The sequence below is a fragment of the Lethenteron reissneri genome, chromosome 10 (assembly GCF_015708825.2).
Source record: "Lethenteron reissneri isolate LAM-NWPU_2019-01 chromosome 10, ASM1570882v1, whole genome shotgun sequence".
Taxonomy (NCBI): Eukaryota; Metazoa; Chordata; class Hyperoartia; order Petromyzontiformes; family Petromyzontidae; genus Lethenteron; species Lethenteron reissneri.
In genome coordinates, this window is record NC_083788.1 from 8,198,232 (window position 1) to 8,216,995 (window position 18,764).

General features: G+C 47.8%; 2 protein-coding genes across 3 annotated transcripts; one reads left to right on the forward strand and one right to left on the reverse strand.

Annotated features, from left to right (window-relative positions):
- Positions 1-832: 832 nt before the first annotated feature.
- Positions 833-6,603, forward strand: KLHL10 (kelch like family member 10). Its single transcript, XM_061549429.1, has 5 exons — positions 833-1,107; positions 2,503-2,992; positions 3,877-4,470; positions 5,255-5,404; positions 6,165-6,603. The coding sequence occupies exons 1-5, from the start codon at positions 962-964 to the stop codon at positions 6,498-6,500; spliced, it is 1,716 nt and encodes a 571-aa protein (XP_061405413.1). The 5' UTR covers positions 833-961; the 3' UTR covers positions 6,501-6,603.
- Positions 6,604-7,325: 722 nt separating this feature from the next.
- C10H6orf62 (chromosome 10 C6orf62 homolog) lies at positions 7,326-15,390 on the reverse strand. 2 transcript variants are annotated; one of them, XM_061549431.1, is made up of 5 exons: positions 13,841-15,390; positions 13,025-13,162; positions 11,326-11,448; positions 10,671-10,805; positions 7,326-9,756 (listed from the first exon to the last, which is right to left on the reverse strand). In XM_061549431.1, the coding sequence occupies exons 1-5, from the start codon at positions 13,967-13,969 to the stop codon at positions 9,628-9,630; spliced, it is 654 nt and encodes a 217-aa protein (XP_061405415.1). In that variant the 5' UTR covers positions 13,970-15,390; the 3' UTR covers positions 7,326-9,627. The 2 variants fall into 2 exon arrangements, with proteins under 2 accessions (XP_061405415.1, XP_061405414.1); XM_061549430.1 differs by having other exon boundaries at positions 12,986-13,162; positions 13,841-15,385.
- Positions 15,391-18,764: the final 3,374 nt, after the last annotated feature.

Here is an 18,764-nt window from a genome sequence, read left to right on the forward strand (position 1 = left end):
ATTTCACGGGTCACGCCTGCACGAAGCTCAACCTCACCAAGTATGTACGAGACAACAAGGCCATCAGCAAAACCATGCAGCACCAGAAGTCACATTAAAAGTAAGACATATTTAATTTATTATAAGTTAAAAATACTATATGGCTCTCCCAGTCAAAAAGGTTCCCGACCCCTGTGGTAGCCAATGAATGGAACGTATCGGGAGGGAGGGGGGCGGGGCCAATAGGGTGGGCCATTAATTGGCTACCACATTCAGATAAGCCCCTTCCCCCCCTCCCCCTTAACTTTTATTTCAGACCTATAAAGGCCGGCACGGTGGCACACGAGGGGGTGGGTGGCCAACACCACTCCCGGCCGTCTTTGTCTCCCTAGTGGTGATGTTTACACATCGCACCAGGTACTAATTTGAGGCTGAGTCGACCTAGGGGAGGCCCAGGACCGGTTCAGATAATCGTCACCGGTGTTTTTCCGTGAACGGGAATCGAATCCCGGTTCGCCAGGTTCGTAGCGCAGTGTAGCGCTACCCACTATATACACACACACACCGCTATTGCCAAATCCCGCGCCAGACACTTATACCCATGGGTGAGATATTTTATCGATGTTTAAAATATGCACGGGTGTACAGTATGGACAGAACTGTGTTCTCTTGTCTCCAGATATAAATAAAATTGTGTTTCAGGTCCTCTCGTCACATCCCATCAGCGAAGTTACGCATCCCCCCCCCCCCCACGTCGAGACCACGTGGTCTCCACACTGTTACGCGCATCTTCCTCTAGTGACGTCATTGATGACGCGCCACTCGGAAGGCAAGGACGGGCACGCGGTGGCAAGCCCGGCACGTCTTCGTCTAGACACTCTCTCGAGTTGCCGAGTCGAAGGAGCGTCTGGTTATTGTTGACAATTATTATCGTAAATTGATCAATCGCGTTAGTTGCGCGGCTCCACTAGAAGCGACGACGATGGAGCGAAAGATGAGCTCGTTGGCGTGCTCCGTTTTCAACGAGCTGCGCCTGGAGGGGAAGCTCTGCGACGCGGTGATCCACATCAAAGATCGCGAGTTCACCGTGCACAAGAACATCCTGTGCAGCTGCAGCAACTACTTCAGGTGACGGCGGGTGGAGTTCATCGCCAGGGGGATTGAGGTTCGCGCGATCTCTCGCGGGAGTGCGACGCTCAAGCTGATAGAGAGCGGGCGGTCAAATTCCTGCAGCTGTGCCTAAGCGTTAGAATCACACCCCCGCCGCGCCCGCCTTACAACAAAAACAAGCAAAAAGTCACACAAAACTTAGGCTGATTTGGTCTCGTGCTAACAAAAAAAAAACATTCAATCCCCATCATCGGTTCACCAAGTAAAATCTCCTGGGGTGATAGCGACGCTCAGCTGTTAAGAGAGCTGACGGCATCGCGAGGAGAACGCAGGTTGGAATCCAGACTCGGGTGCATTTATTTGTGAATGCTTTGCCCAGACTGTAACAAAAAAAAAAAAACACTTGGCAGTATAAATTGTCGATAGTGAGTCTCCAAAAACGTAGGCTGTCTTTGATTCCCGCTAAAAACGTACACAAATATCGAATCCCCATTAATAGTTAACCGAGTAAATCTCCTGGTGAGTGCGACGCTAAAGCCGACAGAGAGCGAGCGGCAGTGTGGTATGTGACTGTACAGTACTGCGAATCGCATTTCTTTGTCGGAGGTTCAGATGTTTTGCCCCGACTGTAAAACACTTGGTTCTCCTGAACAAGAGTTGAGTCAAGCTCTTCTGGGCAAACGAGCGTGATGATGATGTTAATAATAAGTCCGATCCTGTGCAATTTTACGGTTGTTGGAATCCGTGCAGCCTTGCTCTTGCCACGTGTGGAGTTAATACCCGCACTGACAAACGCAAAAACACCACCGCGTGAGACGTCAATCACTCCCGCCCAGGACGCGATATAGGATAGGAGAGATATCCGTTCATAGGATAGGGGACAGACGAGGGAGAGAGATGTCTTCATAACATAAATAGGAGAGAGATTGATTCAGGAGATGAATATGCGAGAGATGCATTCATAAGATCAATAGGAGGGAGATGGATTCAGGAGATGAATATGCGAGAGATGCATTCATGAGATCAATAGGAAATAGATGGATTCAGGAGATGAATATGCGAGAGATGCATTCATAAGATTAATAGGAGGGAGATTGATTCAGGAGATGAATATGCGAGAGATGCATTCATAAGATTAATAGGAGGGAGATTGATTCAGGAGATGAATATGCGAGAGATGCATTCATAAGATCAATAGGAGGGAGATTGATTCAGGAGATGAATATGCGAGAGATGAATTCATAAGATCACAAGGAAATAGATGCATTCATAAGATCAAAAGGAGAGAGTCGCACTCAGAAGGTCAATAAACTAAACAGGAGAGAGATGCATTCATACGATCAATCGGACAGAGATGCATAGGAGAGCGTTGCCGTCGCGTTGCTGATGTCGCGATGCTGCTTCTTCCCTCAGGGCGCTGTTCACGGGCAGCTGGAGCGATGCAGGGAGGCGCGAGTTCATGATCCCGGGCGTGGAACCCGAGGCGATGGAACTCATCATTGAGTACGCGTACACGCGCACCCTGCCCGTCACGTGCGCCAACGTGGAGCGGCTGCTGGTGGCCGCGGACCAGTTCAACGTGATGGGCATCGTGCGCCTGTGTTGCGCCTTCCTGCGGGAGCACATCAGCTTCGACAGCTGCGTCGAGGTCTACAGGTTCTCCGGCTTCTACGCTCTGCACGATCTCCAGCAGAGCGCATTCGCCTTCATGCTGCAAAACTTCGAGGCGCTGGCTGGTTCCAGGGAGCAATTTTGCGAGCTGACGGCGGATGAGCTGGAGCTGGTGCTGAGCCAGGATGAGCTGACTGTGCGGAGCGAGCACACCGCGTACGACGCAATCCTCACGTGGCTCTCGAGGGACGTGGAGACGCGCACGCGGGACGTGCCGCGACTCCTCGCCAAGGTGCCGACCACGCGGGAGACACACGGGCACGCTCGCAGAGACGCACGGGCACACGTGCAGAGACACGTAGATGCAGATACGAACAGAGACACGGACAGATGTGCAGAGACACAGAGGTCACACAGAGAGGCAGTTGCAGATACAGAGACACGGGCAGTTGTGCAGAGACATCGAGACTCGCGCAGAGACGCAAGCACAGAGATTCACACAGAAACAGATGTCCAAAGATATCGATAGGTGCAAAAGACAAACTACACATATATAGACACAGAGACTTACAGATACACGGACTCTCACACTAAGAATCACAAAAACACAGATATATTCACACAAAGACATACAGACACGCATACTCAGATGCATACAAGATAAAGACAGACACACACAGATACATACAGACTCACAGACTCGGACATACAGATACATATTCATACAAACACACATACAGAAACAATCAATAGGTTTTGACACACAATGTCTCATCAGCAAAGCAAGCCTGGCCGCTCATGAGAAAGTTTTTGTCGAAACTGGTCTAGAGTTTTCTTACACTGAATCTATGCTGATCAAATTATGCAATGCCAGAAGGCCGTGGGTCAGCTTTGTGTAACAAATACTTTTAATTTTTCATGTGGAGAGGCGGATATGCAAAGTAAAGATATTGTCTGCTTATCTATTTTTAAATATTTATGTATCTCAAATTTTAATGATGTAATCTTATGTTTACATGTGAAGTGCTCCTTGACCATTTTATTGTGAAGGGCGCTATATTGAATAAAGTTTGATTGACTGAAGATCATCCATCCATTTAGTCATTCATTCGTGTTTCCTTCCCCTTATAAATTGATCTCACGCGTGTGCCGCACATCCCCTTTCTGCCCCCGCAGCTGCGCTTGTCCCTCATGAGACTCGACGTCTTCCTCGGCCACCTGGACCAATTCGAGCGGATCAGGGATCACATAGACTGCCGGGAGACGATCTGTGGTGCCGTGCAGGCCCTGCTGGCGGCGGACGGGCCCGCGCTCCGGCGCCCGCGCCTGCCCTCCTCCGTGCTCTTCGCTGTGGGGGGCTGGAGCGCCAGCAGCCCCACCAATGCCGTGGAGGCGTTCGACGCGCGCTCCGACTCCTGGCGCAACGTGACCCCCGAGCACGAGTTTAGCCCCCGCGCCTACCACGGCACCGCCTTCCTGCGCCCCCACGTGTACGTGGTGGGGGGCTTCGACAGCGCGGACTACTTCAACGGCGTGCTGCGCCTCGAGCCGGCGAGCGGAGTGTGGAGACAGGTGGCCCCCATGCACGAGCGCCGCTGCTACGTGAGCGTGGCCGTGCTGGGGGGGGCGCTCTACGCCATGGGCGGCTTCGACGGCTACGCGCGCCTCAGCAGCGCCGAGCGCTACGAGCCCGAGAGCAACCAGTGGAGCGTGATCGCCGCTATGAACGCGATGCGCAGCGACGCAAGCGCCACGGCCCTGGGTGGCAGGGTGAGGAACGGCAGCCCCCTATTCTCACCCTCCACTCCCATCCTACACTCTCACCCTCCACACTCACATTCTCCTCTCACACGTTCTACTCTCAGTTCCGCTCTCACCCTCCACTCTCACCCACCACTCTCGCGCTCCGCTCTCACGGTCCGCTGTCACCCTCCTCTCTCACACTCAACCCTCACACTCCACTCTCACACGTCACTCTCACACTCCTCTGTCACCTTCATACACTCCACTTTCCCAGTCAACTCTCACACTCCACTCTCACTTTCCACTCTCAACCTTTACCCCGACCTTCCACTCATGCTTCACTCCAAACACTCCACTCTCATCCCCTACGCACAACCTCCACTCTCACACTCCAACAGAGTGGAACAACTGGATGTCCAAAATAAACACCTCATTGAGACCCAAAAATCACACCTCCTGGCTTTGACTTCCCCCCCCCCCTGATGTAACCATTAACTGCATCAGAACACCAACAAGCAGATGCACACATCTCCTTCATGACTGGAAAATTAAAGATGCAAGCCAGTGTTGCGATTGTGGCCACGCAACACAAAGTATGGACAATTAGTGAACTACTTTAGTCTACTATCCATCAACAGAGGAGGAATAGCAAAACCACACAAAACGTTATCTTGAAAGCCCTCTCATCGTGGCTTGCAGACCTCGACATTGACGTTTAGCTTCTGAACACATTGCTGGATTCATTAGCAAGAATACTAGAATCTGGAGTTGTTGGTAACACCGATGCGTACATGTGTGTGCGTGACTACAGGTTTACATCTGTGGGGGATTCAATGGCAACGAATGCCTCTTCACGGCTGAGCACTACTGCCCCGAGACCAACGCATGGACCCTCTTCTCCCCCATGAATGTGCGGCGCAGCGGCATCGGAGTGATCGCCTGCGCAGACCGCGTGTGCGCTGTGAGTAGACCGGACCGCAAGATGCCACGGGACGCTTATGAGGACGGCAGGGTGGAGGCAGTGCCTGGGTTTCGATTCCCGACTCGGGCACATTTTGTGCGTGGAGTTTGTACGTCCTGCCCCTGCTCTGCATGGGTTTCCTCCGGGTGATCCGGTTTCCTTCCATAGCTTAAATAAATACTCCATGAAATGTAATTGGTTTTGGCCTCACATCCCAATGTTGAAAAATTACTCAATTGAGATTACAACGCAACTTCGCCCCCCACCCCCGCGTGCCCATGAAAACTTGGCAGGACCCTCCTGAAACAGTCTTATAACACAGCGAGGCTTTCCTTGGTAAACAAGCATAATAAGAACAGTCTGTTAGGGCTACAGGGTAATCTTTGTGCGTGCGTGTTTGTGTACATATATGTCTCTTTGTGCAAATATGTTTGCATGTGTGTATATATATGATTATCTGAACCAGTCCTGGTTACTCCCCTATATCTACTCAGCCTCAAAAAAGTACTTGGCGCGTTGTTTAAACATCACTACTGGGGAGACAAAGGTGGGCTGGGAGTAACCACCCACCCCCTCATGGTGTCGTGCTGTCTTTCATAGGTGCTCGCTAAAAGCACTTGCCCAAAAAGTCTGGTCAGGCGACACAGGTGATCTTTGTATCCGTACGTCACATATCTATTATGGAGAATCTATGTATATATATATCACTCACTTGCTGTGTGGCTGTGTGCCTGTGCGTGGGGGGGGGGGGACGGACCAGGTGGGTGGATTCGACGGCACAAACCGCTTGCGCAGCGCCGAGGAGTACACCCCGGCCACCGACTCGTGGAGCCCGCTGCCGGAGATGAACCAACCACGCAGCAACTTTGGCATCGAGGTCGTGGACGGCGTCGTCTACGCCGTGGGCGGCTTCAACGGCTTCACCACCACCTTCAACTCGGAGTGCTACGATCGTGACGAGGACCGCTGGTTCGACGTCAGCGACATGAGCATTTACCGCAGCGCGCTCAGCTGCTGCGTGGTGCAGGGGCTGCCCAACGTGCGCGACTTTGTGGCCCCCCGCGACGAGGCGGCCCCCCACAACGCCGCCTCTTAGATGTCACCCCGGACTAAACACGAAGCAGCTGCACAATACAAAAGCAACATTTATGACGAGGGGAATTGACGTTTTTATAAATACACTCTCGTATTTACTACTCTCGAGTGTCAGTGGTCCAATTTGTCTGTTGCTTCACTGTCGGCTGGTGTTTGTGCTATGTAATTGCGTCGGACTCACGGGATAACATAGCCATTATGTCATAACATATCTCGGTAACATATCCGAATTAGGGCAGCAGGGTGGGAGTGGTGGGAGTAATAATGCCTCAGCAAGAATCGCCAGGGTCTGATTCCCTTCTCGGATACATTCTTGGACTTTGATGAATGTTCCCCACCACTGTTCTACAGTTGTCTCATGAAGAGCCTTTTGCCATGCAAATCAAGCGCATCCGAATAAGCACAGACAATCTAATCGCACCTCCGAATTGCACGGTTGGCTAAGTACGGTGCAAAAGAAGTTCAACATACATACTGTACATACAACACAAACACATTGCTTTTAAGATTGGGACACTGTAAACACAACAGCAGGTGCGACGTTCCTACATTCAGAATAAACTATTGGCATTAAAATGTATTGCAGCAGTAAACTACAGAGGGAATTAGACATCACTGTTTAATTCATTATCGTTTTCTCAATTAGGTTCTGAATACTTGACCAGTATAAACTACCTTGATAATTCGACACTGCGTGGCCCTATGGTGATGCAGTCAAAGCTAACAATCTAATTACCATCAGATGATGCACGTACAATAGTAACTTTTTTTTATAATGGTCTTAAGCAAATTAGTGATACAAGGGATGCAATGGAATGGTAAGGTGTAATTTTTCCTGCAAGTGATAACCTTATCACCTTTATTTTTATCAAGAGCCTTTTGCCATACAAATGCAAGCAAATCAAACGCATTTGAGCAAGCACACACATTGCACGCGCAACATAACAAATCTGAATTTTAAGATTGGAACATTGTAATGGCAACAATTTAAATAATAAAATGACAACATATGAATAAATGCACAACAGCTGTTACAATCGTAGCAACATAATATCAAGTGTAAATTATTTTACATGTTTTACCATTGATTTGAATGTTGCCGAGATTTTAACAATGGTGTTTTGTATACCAGTGTTAGCATGACCATGGTGAGGCATTTCAACTGGCAATACTGGATCTTTCACATTTCGAGCTCTGAAGCGTTTTAACAAAAAAGTATGTTCATTATCCCCAACGCAAGTACCACAGAGGGGCCTTTGCTGGATTATGCGGTGGTTAAATGGACTGACATGACGATGCAGTGCCCATAACCATAGTGCAAACGTTACACAGAAATTGGGATCCCTAATTAAAACTATGCTCTTTAAAGCAGGTGTATCATGTATGTTAAGCCTCAAAGCTTGCCTCTGTATGCGTTATAGTTTTGAATCCCCGCTCTGCATACAGGCTTTAGAATTCTGACAAGCCCAGTCGTGAGAGCTGTACCGAGAAGAAAAAAAATCCCAAACTTAAAAAGCAATATCAAACTACAACACAAGAAAATTCAACTTAAAAATCTAATCGGCCCAAAGAATCAAACCCCGTGCCACAAGTATGCTTAAAAGCACAAATAAAATTTCAACCACACCGCAGGTAAATTAAATTCTACATTAAGACGTTAATATTTTGGTGTTCACTAGCAGACGCACAGCGTGACAACTGTTTTACAGATTTAGATGAACAAATCGAGATGGAAATTAATATCACTCCCGAGGAGTTCAAATCAGTGAGACCCAGGGCCACCGAGGTTCCTGGAGACAGCACGCTACGTGGGGCCCACTCATTCCACATCCACAGGCCTGTCGTGGGGCCCTCGTGTCTGAAGTCTGGGGCTATCTTTTGCGGCCTAGGGCAAATTTTCTTTCCCCCTCCACGAGGCCCTGAAAAGACCTCGGGAGTCAACCAACACCATGAAATGCTTCTGCATGACATATGCACTTTGTGGCAACAGTTTTCCATTCTCTAGTCCGCCTCAGTATTTCATCCTCTGCAGCAAGTTGCGCTCAACACGCTTAAAAACAAAATCAAGTGCAGCAATGCAACGTGCACAAGATGCATGTATTGTAGCAACATGGATTCGTATTTTAGTTGTCATCTGCGTTTCCGAGCTGCTTAACCTGAAGCTAACAAAATTCAGTCCGGCACAGGTCAGACTCCCATTTCATAACATTTGGTGGAACTCCACAATACACAACTACCAAAATACCCACAACCACTACAATAGAACCTCAGTATTTTACAACACATTTCTATTTGTATTTGTTCAATTATAGGTAATGAAAAGTGTGGAATTTATTACCTGCTTACGAAAAATGCACACATCAAGCTGTTGTTACATGCATCAATTTGAGGTTTTCATTTAAAATGCTTATAAAACTAAATGGTTAAACTCCGTTTGAACCGAGGCTCTACTGTAGTAGCGGTTTTGGGATATCTTTCACGCGTTGCATAAATCCCAGTTCCATGTGCAAACAGATGAGATGTGGCGTCCAGTTTGATTGCATTTCAATGTTAAATCCTTTAGTGCAGACTGGTGTTCAATAAATTACACCAGCATTTCACTTTAATGTTGGGACCTGCAATCTGGGTCCCTAAAGTTAGTTGGAATGGAGCAGAGGGGCAAAGTATTGCCCTTAGGTTGGGTCAAAACAATATCTGTGCTGCCCAATGTACTTTTGAAAGTCTGCACATGGAAACATGGCTTTACTGGCCTAAAACACTCACCCATCTTATTTAATAAGGGAGGAGTGAAACTCAGTGTGCACACAAAAACGTGGAAACAAAGGGATGCACTGGGAAGGCAGGGTTGATCAGTACGAGGCGGCGAGGGAAAGTCTTAACACTCCAGACTGACCGCACTGCACAAAGAATGCTGTCACGTTGGCTATGGGAAGGCCCTTACAGCAGCTTCCAATGTTTGACATTTGGAGCAAATCAAATTAAAAAGTTGTGCTGCTCCGATCTCAACTGGCTCAACACGCACACACGCATACAACGTGAACCCATCGCGTACAGAACTCTGCGCCACGCTCCAGAGCTCGCCCACAATTAGAGCAATCGATAGGTTTAAGTGTGAGTGCGGAGAGGCTTTAATCAGGGAGGTAGGGCTTGAGGTGGTCATCCACACTGCCCACTCCCCAGTGGGTGAGCTGGTCTTGCGGCAAGTACAGGCAGATGCTGCACAGCTTGAACACGGACGTAGTCATGCCCTTCTGACTCTGGAATTGACGCACACGAAACCACGGTACAGAAAGTCAAGAGTTGCAGAGGGTGCTTGGGCAAACCCTGACACTCTTGCATTTTCAGCTTACTCAATGTTCGAAGACTATTCCCGATGTCATCGGACTTGCTGAAGATTAAATGTGTTGCAATGTAACATACACAGTCCAGATAAACTTGTACTCATGAAAATATCCAGGCAGATAAATGTTCTTTAGGCATCAGTGTGCGTTATCCTTGGACACACTTGGAGCTGCCAGAGATTTTCACTGGGTAAAAATAATCCGTCTGCTCAGCACCCCATGGTCAGTTAGCTAATTTTAGTCTGCACACAGACAGAGAGGCGTCATATTTAGTGCTAATGTGAGATAGGGTACTCAATGTGTAGCGACAGCTAAAGTTCCACACATACTGTATATTAATACATTGTGGACTGCCTTCAGTGTCCTTTAATTGTTACAAAAATTTATTCCACGTAATTTATGTTCAGAATATAGAGGTGGCTGTTTATTGAACTGGTTTAAACAAATTATTTGGTCAGGATGGCCAAATGGCTCAGTGGTCAGAGCACTGAGCTAGCAGTGCTGATTAAACCCGGTTATCAAATGCAGTCCCCGTTGACGTTTTCAGCCAGGTCATCAGTGGCTTCATCAACAAAATTCAACTCAATTGGGAAATACCAGTTTGACTGCTATATGCCAAACATATCTCTGTGGAGGGCACGAGAGTACATGCGAAAGGTCACTTTAAGGGCCCTCTGATGCAGGACCGTGATCTTCTTCTGCGTGCCATTCTCAAACACTGACAATTCCAAATTGATATTCCGTCTCATGACCTGATGTGATAGCACAATTAGAATAAAACCGCCATTAGCGCAAAATCATAAACAAATTAAATAATAGTTCCCACTCACTGGGAGTCCGTGCCGGCGCACGAACAAGAACATAGACTCCGTGTCATTGTTGACAACGAGACCCGCCTTGTCCTTTTGGCCAAGCAACCGCACCAGCTGCTGTTCGTAGTCCTGGTAGTCAAACTCAAACTCGGCCTGCACATCAAGTACAGAATTAAGCATTCTCAGCGGAAGCATAACACACACAAAATACAAAGGATAATCTCTGTATTCTGTGGATTATAAGATCAGGAAAGTAAGACAAACTGTAAACTTGTGCCCAGTGCCAATAAAGCAATAAAAAGCTGGTCACTAACACACTTTAAAGGTTTGCTTTAGAGTACATTGACCAAAATACAACTTCAAATCTTAATACAGTAATAATACCTTTGGAAGCAACAGCATTCTGAATGTCATGATTAAAATATCTGAAATAACCAAAAGATTACACTTTTTAAAATGTTGGATTAGTTGACCAACCTTTTGAAGCAACATTTCAAGGTCCCTCAAACGAAAAGACTGATTGTCACCCTCACCTCGACATGAAGTATTTTATCAGTATCTAGTAGACATGACAAAGCCACCAATGATTACTGTTAGCAAATGTAACCCCATATTACTAATTGCAGAAAGCTCTATCTTGCTTGAGATTAGATGTGTGGTATGATGGACTCACTTGAATAAGCTTATATGGATCGTCTGAGCCCTTCCAGCGAGAAAAGAGGAGGCAAACCACCTTCTCTATGTCCTTGCGTGGCCATAGAAAGAAATCCATATCCTGCACATTGCCGATCACATCCTGCAAATGGAACAACATAATAACAATGCCAAAATCACTCCAGTTAGGTCAGACACTTGACCGCTTTGTTAGTGCGGATTGGTGAAAATGGCAGAAGACCAATATAGATAAGGCTTATTTACACATGTCATTGGATATTTTGAAAGTTTTTTTATTCCTTTTTAAGCAATATTCATTGTTTATCTTGTTTTCATTACATTCTGGCATTTTTTGTGAAAATAATTGTTTTTGCTCTTGTTAGGACATTCCCACGCTGCAATGTCCTGGAACTGCCACCACTGCCGATGGTCTTGGGCTGTGGTTTTCCTTGTAAAAACAGTTAAGCTCAATGGGCCTTACCAGCTGAAATAAAGTCTGAGTCTGGATAACCCTCGCTGCTCGTGTTAGCCCTGGCCAGCAAGATAACTCAGATCACCGGGTTCATTGGAGGGTACACCAACCACTGCACCACTGTTCCACCTTTTAAAATTCAGAATGGCCATTGAAACACAGAAAAGGTTACTGACAAAAACTATGGTTATAGAATACAGTAGATGGAAAGTGATGAAAAATGTCCGCAAAAATAAGCAACACAATTACTAAAGTTGCTTTTGACTACATCAGTTTATGCAAGACTACAAGAGGGCTATTGTAGTTTTGCAGTGTGTACCAGATAGTTTCTGATTTGAGATGAACCATCATGTTTAGGAGCATAAAACTTTAGTTCAGATTTGCAGAATAAGAGGTTAGGTAGGAACTATGTACATCAGCAGTTCTCCTGCTGTTTGTTTCACCTCATGACGGTTGCTTGTGTTGCGATCGAAACGTCGTCGTGATCTATTCATTTTCTATCTACGTGACTTTACCGAAAGAACAAAAGAGTATGTAATGAAGCCAAGTACAAAACAGATGTACAAATAAACGCAGGTACATGTATATTCGTACAGAGAAACGTTGTTTGAGAAAGGGCAAGGTACACTTCCCATAATGAAATCCGAATAGTACTTATAAATACCTTGTGGTGAGGCCACGCATTAACATGCACCTTTGTATTATTTGGATATCTAAACAATTTAGGGCCCACCTTTACAAGTGACTGATAAAATCAGAATCAGTTTTGCTCGTCCGAAAAAGAACCACTCTAGTATCCAATTAGTGCGGCTAAGATGGTTGCAGTAAAGGATAAATATCACTTGCGCAACCAAACAATGTGCTTATCAGAAGAAAACCATGGATCATCTCCTGAGATGCCCTGCAGCTCCACAATGCGCTCCTAAAGATGTGGCAATGCCAACACCAGAAGCAGTGGCCTGTGCAGAATTTTGAGAAAAACTCTATAGATTGGACAGGACATGAAGAAGACTTACGGGCCATTTAGAACTGTTGGACCTCATGAGGCTTCTTGTCCCTATGAAAGTCATGGGCCACATTCCACCTGCGGATCCTTAACCTTCCTACCGTTTTTGATAAACACCGAGGTGAATTTACACATTACATAGAAATATTAAACAAGCTGTTGCACACACAGCTGTACATCAAGGTGACACTTTGGACGTACACGTCGCAGTGACTGATAGCGCGGTGCGTGTAGCTGCACCACATCCTTGCTCAGCAGCTCTAGGGAGCTCTGCAGCGAGTAGTCGGCCTGTCGCACACCCTTCAAGATCAGCTCCTCATAGTTGTTGGTCATCACCGGCATCACTTCGCCGGCCTCAAACAGCGCCGGCCTCTTCCTCTGTAGAGCACAACAGAAAAAGATGCACAGGAAATGTTTAATTGGGCATGCATGGTTAAGAAAGCCAGTATAAAATTGGGTTTTGCTTTGAGGTGTCCTTAATAACTAATGTTTTAATGTACTGTATTCGCCATAGCGGATCTACATCCAAAATAATGAACAAATACCCATTGGCAAAACAGAAGTTCAGCCTTGGAGTAAAAAGCGCCATTTGCTTTATACGAAGCAGTAAAGTCATGTTTTGCTTCCAAGATAAGACTAGCTGTTGCCTTTGACCGATACTACGTCTTTATAAGTAACCAGTTTTGTAAAGTACAACGTTGCCTATCATACTCGCTTGAATTGGGAAATCTATAGAAAAGTACGGTTTACATTTAGTCCAAATAGATCACTGGTCAAGTGGAAACTGCTTTAAAAAATGACATGCTTTACCGTACTGTAGAAATCATGAGATAAAAAATACATCACTGTATGCGAAAAGGTGAGATTTGTGACTGCTGATATAAAATTACAATTTACACCATGCTACCAATAAAACTGCAGAGGTCGTGGGCAGTTAATCGCTCTGGGCGTATACGTGTCACATACGCCGCGTTGTTCTTGCACGTTCCAGTATTCACAAAGCATTCCTCTTTCCCACAAGGCTGGGGGGCACCCTGCGGGCAGGTGAATTCGCACCTTATCTCTGAATACGAAGGCGATGTACATCTTGAAGTCAAATTGGTCGGCGAGAGATTCCCTCTTGCGCCTCAGCTGTGACCGCAAGCGACCGAGAGCGTGGTGGCGGCGGGACTGTGGGTCACCCATTGCTGCCCGCCCCCGTCGAAGTTGCCCTCCTCTGTCTTATAATTCTTCACTCTTGTTTTTTTATATTTTGCGTTCCCTCCCTCAGCGCCCTTCCTCTTGTCTGTGGCCCTGTCCTGTCATATGGCGAAGGGGCCCTCGATTCTTATTTTGCTCTTCCGTTTTCGATGGAGAAAATAAAAGTCGCCCTCTTTTTGATGGTCAACCCCTCTCACTCACTAACGCCCCCCCCCCCCGCCGCTATGTATTTGTGTTTGTGAATTCACCAAACAGAGCAGGCGCAAGGAAAGTGTGTGCAGTGGGTGACTTTTTAAAAGTTGGGGAGCACTGCACTTTGCTTGATTAAACCCCTCCAGCAAAGAATCGCATAGCAGAAGCAGTGCGACCCAGATGTTTGGCAGCGCCAATACATGTCACCTGCATCTCACCCCCTACCCCCCACCACGATATAATGTGTGTGTGTGGGCCAACCGCCCAGGGTTAAGGCCACATGCGAATGACAACAGCACAGTCGTTACATGTACCACGTACAGGACCGACCCAAAAAAAATCGGTGGAATGAACCACACAACGACGGACCGACCTGACAATCAAAAAAAACCCAACCCGCCCCCCCTAAATGAAACGCCAATTCGCACAAAATACAAAGCCCAAAAACCCAACAACAAAAATGAGCACGCAGCACGGATGGTTATGTATAGATGAGTGAGGGGTTGACACTTTATCCATTGGCACCGGTCGAAATCTGAGGGGGAGATGGGCCACATGGGCCGAGGCCCTGCCCACGGCAACCCATGCTGCTCAACAACAAATGCCCTTCCCGTACGAGACCCGTCGTCGCTTCCTGTTTACTCCACTCGATCGCCGCTTTGCGCCACCCTCAACGACACGAGAGACGGCTCCACAAGCCCCGCTGCCTAAGTTCACCCTCGCCCGCACATCACATAGTTATGGGTTGACGGTGATTATGGGTGGGTGGGGGGGGGAAGAGGAGGGAGTATGGGGGAGAGGCCGGGGGAGCCGGCTAAACCCCGCCGGCGAGAGGCTCCATTCCACCGGCTGTCTCGCTAGGCAAGCCCGAGGCTTCGGTTACCGCCGTAAAGCGCGCGCTAGGCCCGACTATCTGCCCCCCCACCCCGCCCGCCCGCTAATGCTTGACGCGACGTTGCGATTCTTATTTTTTATGTTTTGAGTTTAAATTAGCGGTTTCTTCGCGGGGCGAAGGATCCTCCGGCGAGCGTGTCATAAGCCGCGACGGCATGCCGGCTGCCTGGCTCTGTGCTTGTCGTAGCAAAGGGAGCCGTGTTCGTCCATGGCTGATGAGCTCGCTGGGCGCGCCGCGTCCTCTCGCTTCCTCCTCCTCGCTCCACGCTCCTCCTCTTCCTCCAGACTCCTCCTCTTCCGCCTCTTCCTCCTCCTCCTCCCCCCCCAGACGACTCAAAGCTCCACCTCCTCCTCCAGACTCCGCCTCTTCCTCCTCCTCCTCCCCCCCCCAGACGACTCAAAGCGCCACCTACTCCTCCAGACTCCTGCAGACTCCTCCTCTTCCGCCTCTTCCTCCTCCTCCTCCTCCCCCCCAGACGACTCAAAGCTCCACCTCCTCCTCCTCCAGACTCCTCCAAACTCCTCCTCTTCCGCCTCTTCCTCCTCCTCCTCCCCCCCAGACGACTCAAAGCTCCACCTCCTCCTCCTCCAGACTCCTCCTCTTCCGCCTCTTCCTCCTCCTCCCCCCAGACGACTCAAAGCTCCACCTCCTCCTCCAGATTCCTCCAGACTCCTCCTCTTCCGCCTCTTCCTCCTCCCCCAGACGACTCAAAGCTCCACCTCCTCCTCCTCCAGACTCCTCCTCTTCCGCCTCTTCCTCCTCCTCCCCCCAGACGACTCAAAGCTCCACCTCCTCCTCCAGATTCCTCCAGACTCCTCCTCTTCCGCCTCTTCCTCCTCCCCCAGACGACTCAAAGCTCCACCTCCTCCTCCTTCAGACTCCTCCTCTTCCGCCTCTTCCTCCTCCATCCCCCCCAGACGACTCAAAGCTCCACCTCCTCCTTCAGACTCCTCCAGACTCCTCCTCTTCCGCCTCTTCCTCCTCCCCCAGACGACTCAAAGCTCCACCTCCTCCTCCTCCAGACTCCTCCTCTTCCGCCTCTTCCTCCTCCCTCCCCAGACGACTCAAAGCTCCTCCTCCTTCAGACTCCTCCTCTTCCGCCTCTTCCTCCTCCTCCCCCCCCAGACGACTCAAAGCTCCACCTACTCCTCCTCCAGACTCCTCCTCTTCCTCCTCCTCCCCCCAGACGACTCAAAGCACCACCTACTCCATGCACCACCTCCTCAAAGCTCCACCTACTCAAAACTCCACTTCCTCCATGCTCCACCTCCTCTAAAATCCACCTCTTCAATGCTCCACCTCCTCAAAGCTCCACCTTCTCCATGCTCCACCTCCTCAAAACTCTACCTCTATAATCCACCTCAATCCTCCACATCCTCCATGCTTCACCTCCTGAAAGCTCCACCTCCTCAATTATCCACCTCTTCTTAAATCCACCTCCTCAATTCTCCACCGTCCTCTATAATCCACCTCCTCCATGCTCCACCTCTTCAAAGCTCCACCTCCTCAAATCTTCACCTCCCCCATGCTCCATCGCCTCTACGATCCACCTCTTCAATCCACTACCTCAGTGATTCTTGACCGTTACTGCAGCCTGCACTGCTTTGATTCTCAGAAAGGGCATCTCCCACCCCCAGGGGGTGCGTGCACCCCAGGTTAAGAACCACTCCTCTACCTCCTGCATGCTCCACCTCATCAATCCTCCACCTCCTCCATGCTCCACCTCCTCTTTCTTTTAAACCCCCGCCCACTTCTCCAGGCCCAGCCTCCTGCCGTCTTCAGAATCAGAATATCGATTTATACTGGAGGGATCCGATGAGCTATAAAGCTCTTTTTTTCACAGATGTCCAGTAGGGGCGGGTCAGGATCCGCCTCCCTCGTTCCTTTTCCAGACTCCACCAAGCTCTCCAGACAAATAAAACCATGCATCCTTCATATATCTGTCTACACACACACAAAAAAAACCTCCAAAAGTATTTCTTTCACAAGCCATATGCCATACGGCCTTCTGGCAGTGCATCATTTTCTTCTCCAGGTGGTAGTGTAGCCCATGAGCAGCAGATGGCAGTCTATTAACAGCAGAAGGGGCAGTGCAGCAGCAAAGGGCAGTGCAAAATCCAGACCAATTATTCTTTGGTTCTTTCGGTAAAGTCACGTATAAAGATAAAATAATGAATTAAATTAAATACTAGCATACGACGTTTCGATTGCAACACAAGCAATCATCATCAGGTATAAATTAAATAGAAACACAAATCTAGTATACTTAGAAATGTAATGTAATACAACAGAGAGTCGGATAACATAACAGTCAACACCCTATCTGGTTGATTACGTTATTTTTATTATTTTATCTTTATACGTGACTTTACCGAAAGAACCAAAGAATAATTCCTGCAGTCACGAAAGCTCCAAATTAAATCCAGACCAAGGTGGTGAATTTTAGTTTCAAAAAACCTCCATTTATAAACATGCGTTTAGATTATTTACATTATTTTTCTGTTATACACTTCCACATGATAAGCCACTTTGTTTAGCTATCACGTGTGGCCAGGTCGCTTCTGAAAAAGAAGCGACTAGCTCCGTGGGCTTTACCTGGTAAGATGAAAAATAGTTTAGTTTTATTTGAATGTTTTTTTAAAGCTATTTGTTTACCTTTCCTATACTTCGCACTCCTACCGTGTTTTTGTATTGTTTGTTGATGTAACGTTCTGACCTACCCCAACTGGACATCTGTGAAAAACAACTTCATAGCTCATTGGATTCCTCCAGTATAAATATTCTGATTCTGGGTGGACAAAACGGGCCGTTCGTTCTGTACGGATCGTTAGCAAAGTGCGGTCCATTCTCGCCGCCGTAAAAGGAGAAGCTTACATAAATCAGCATACATCTAAAATGTGTTCTTGGACGCAATGGTGAGCGTAATGGTGAACGTAAATATCGATGTTTATCGATCAATAATTGAATGTTTTCAGTGCGTTACCGTATTCTCTGGATTATAAGACGCTCCGCAAAGTAGGACGCGCCTCCAACGTTGTTTTTTCCCTTGTGTCAATACATTTATACAAATCTGATCGCACGTTTACACACCTAACGGATCACACGACGGAACACCCAACGTTTGTCTGAATAAAAACCGTTGAGAAACAAGGTGCGTCTTATATTGAGTTAAAATACACGTCCACATATCATGCCTTAATGATAACCCTATTTGTATACGTCTTAACAAACGTTCCAAAACTGTCAACGCAGTATAGAAACAAGCATTATTTTGAGCCTTTCTCAATTCACGTAGGTCACAGTCTATTTTTAAACCATACTTCATTGCGGATTAGTGAATGGGTTGCCGGAGTCAAGGGCCGGTTTGGATGTCACTACAAAGCGCGCCACTGATGTTGGCTGTAGCCGGGAATTGAAATCGGGTGGCTCGTGTTCAAAGTGCAGTGCCCGCTAACCACTGCTCCATCCAAATAAAAATCACAGTATTTCACTAGAGTACAATTACGACAGGGCACGTGCTTCCCTGCTTTGACATGTAACGATGCAAGTGGAATTTCAAAAGACTCGGCACCGCAATCTCCGGATTTTTTAAAGCGCGTGTTTGTCTGTGACAAGATTTGTGGAACTTTATGCACACCGGGCGCACACAATTATGGGTTGCGTCTTATAATCTGGTAGGTGGGTATACCGATG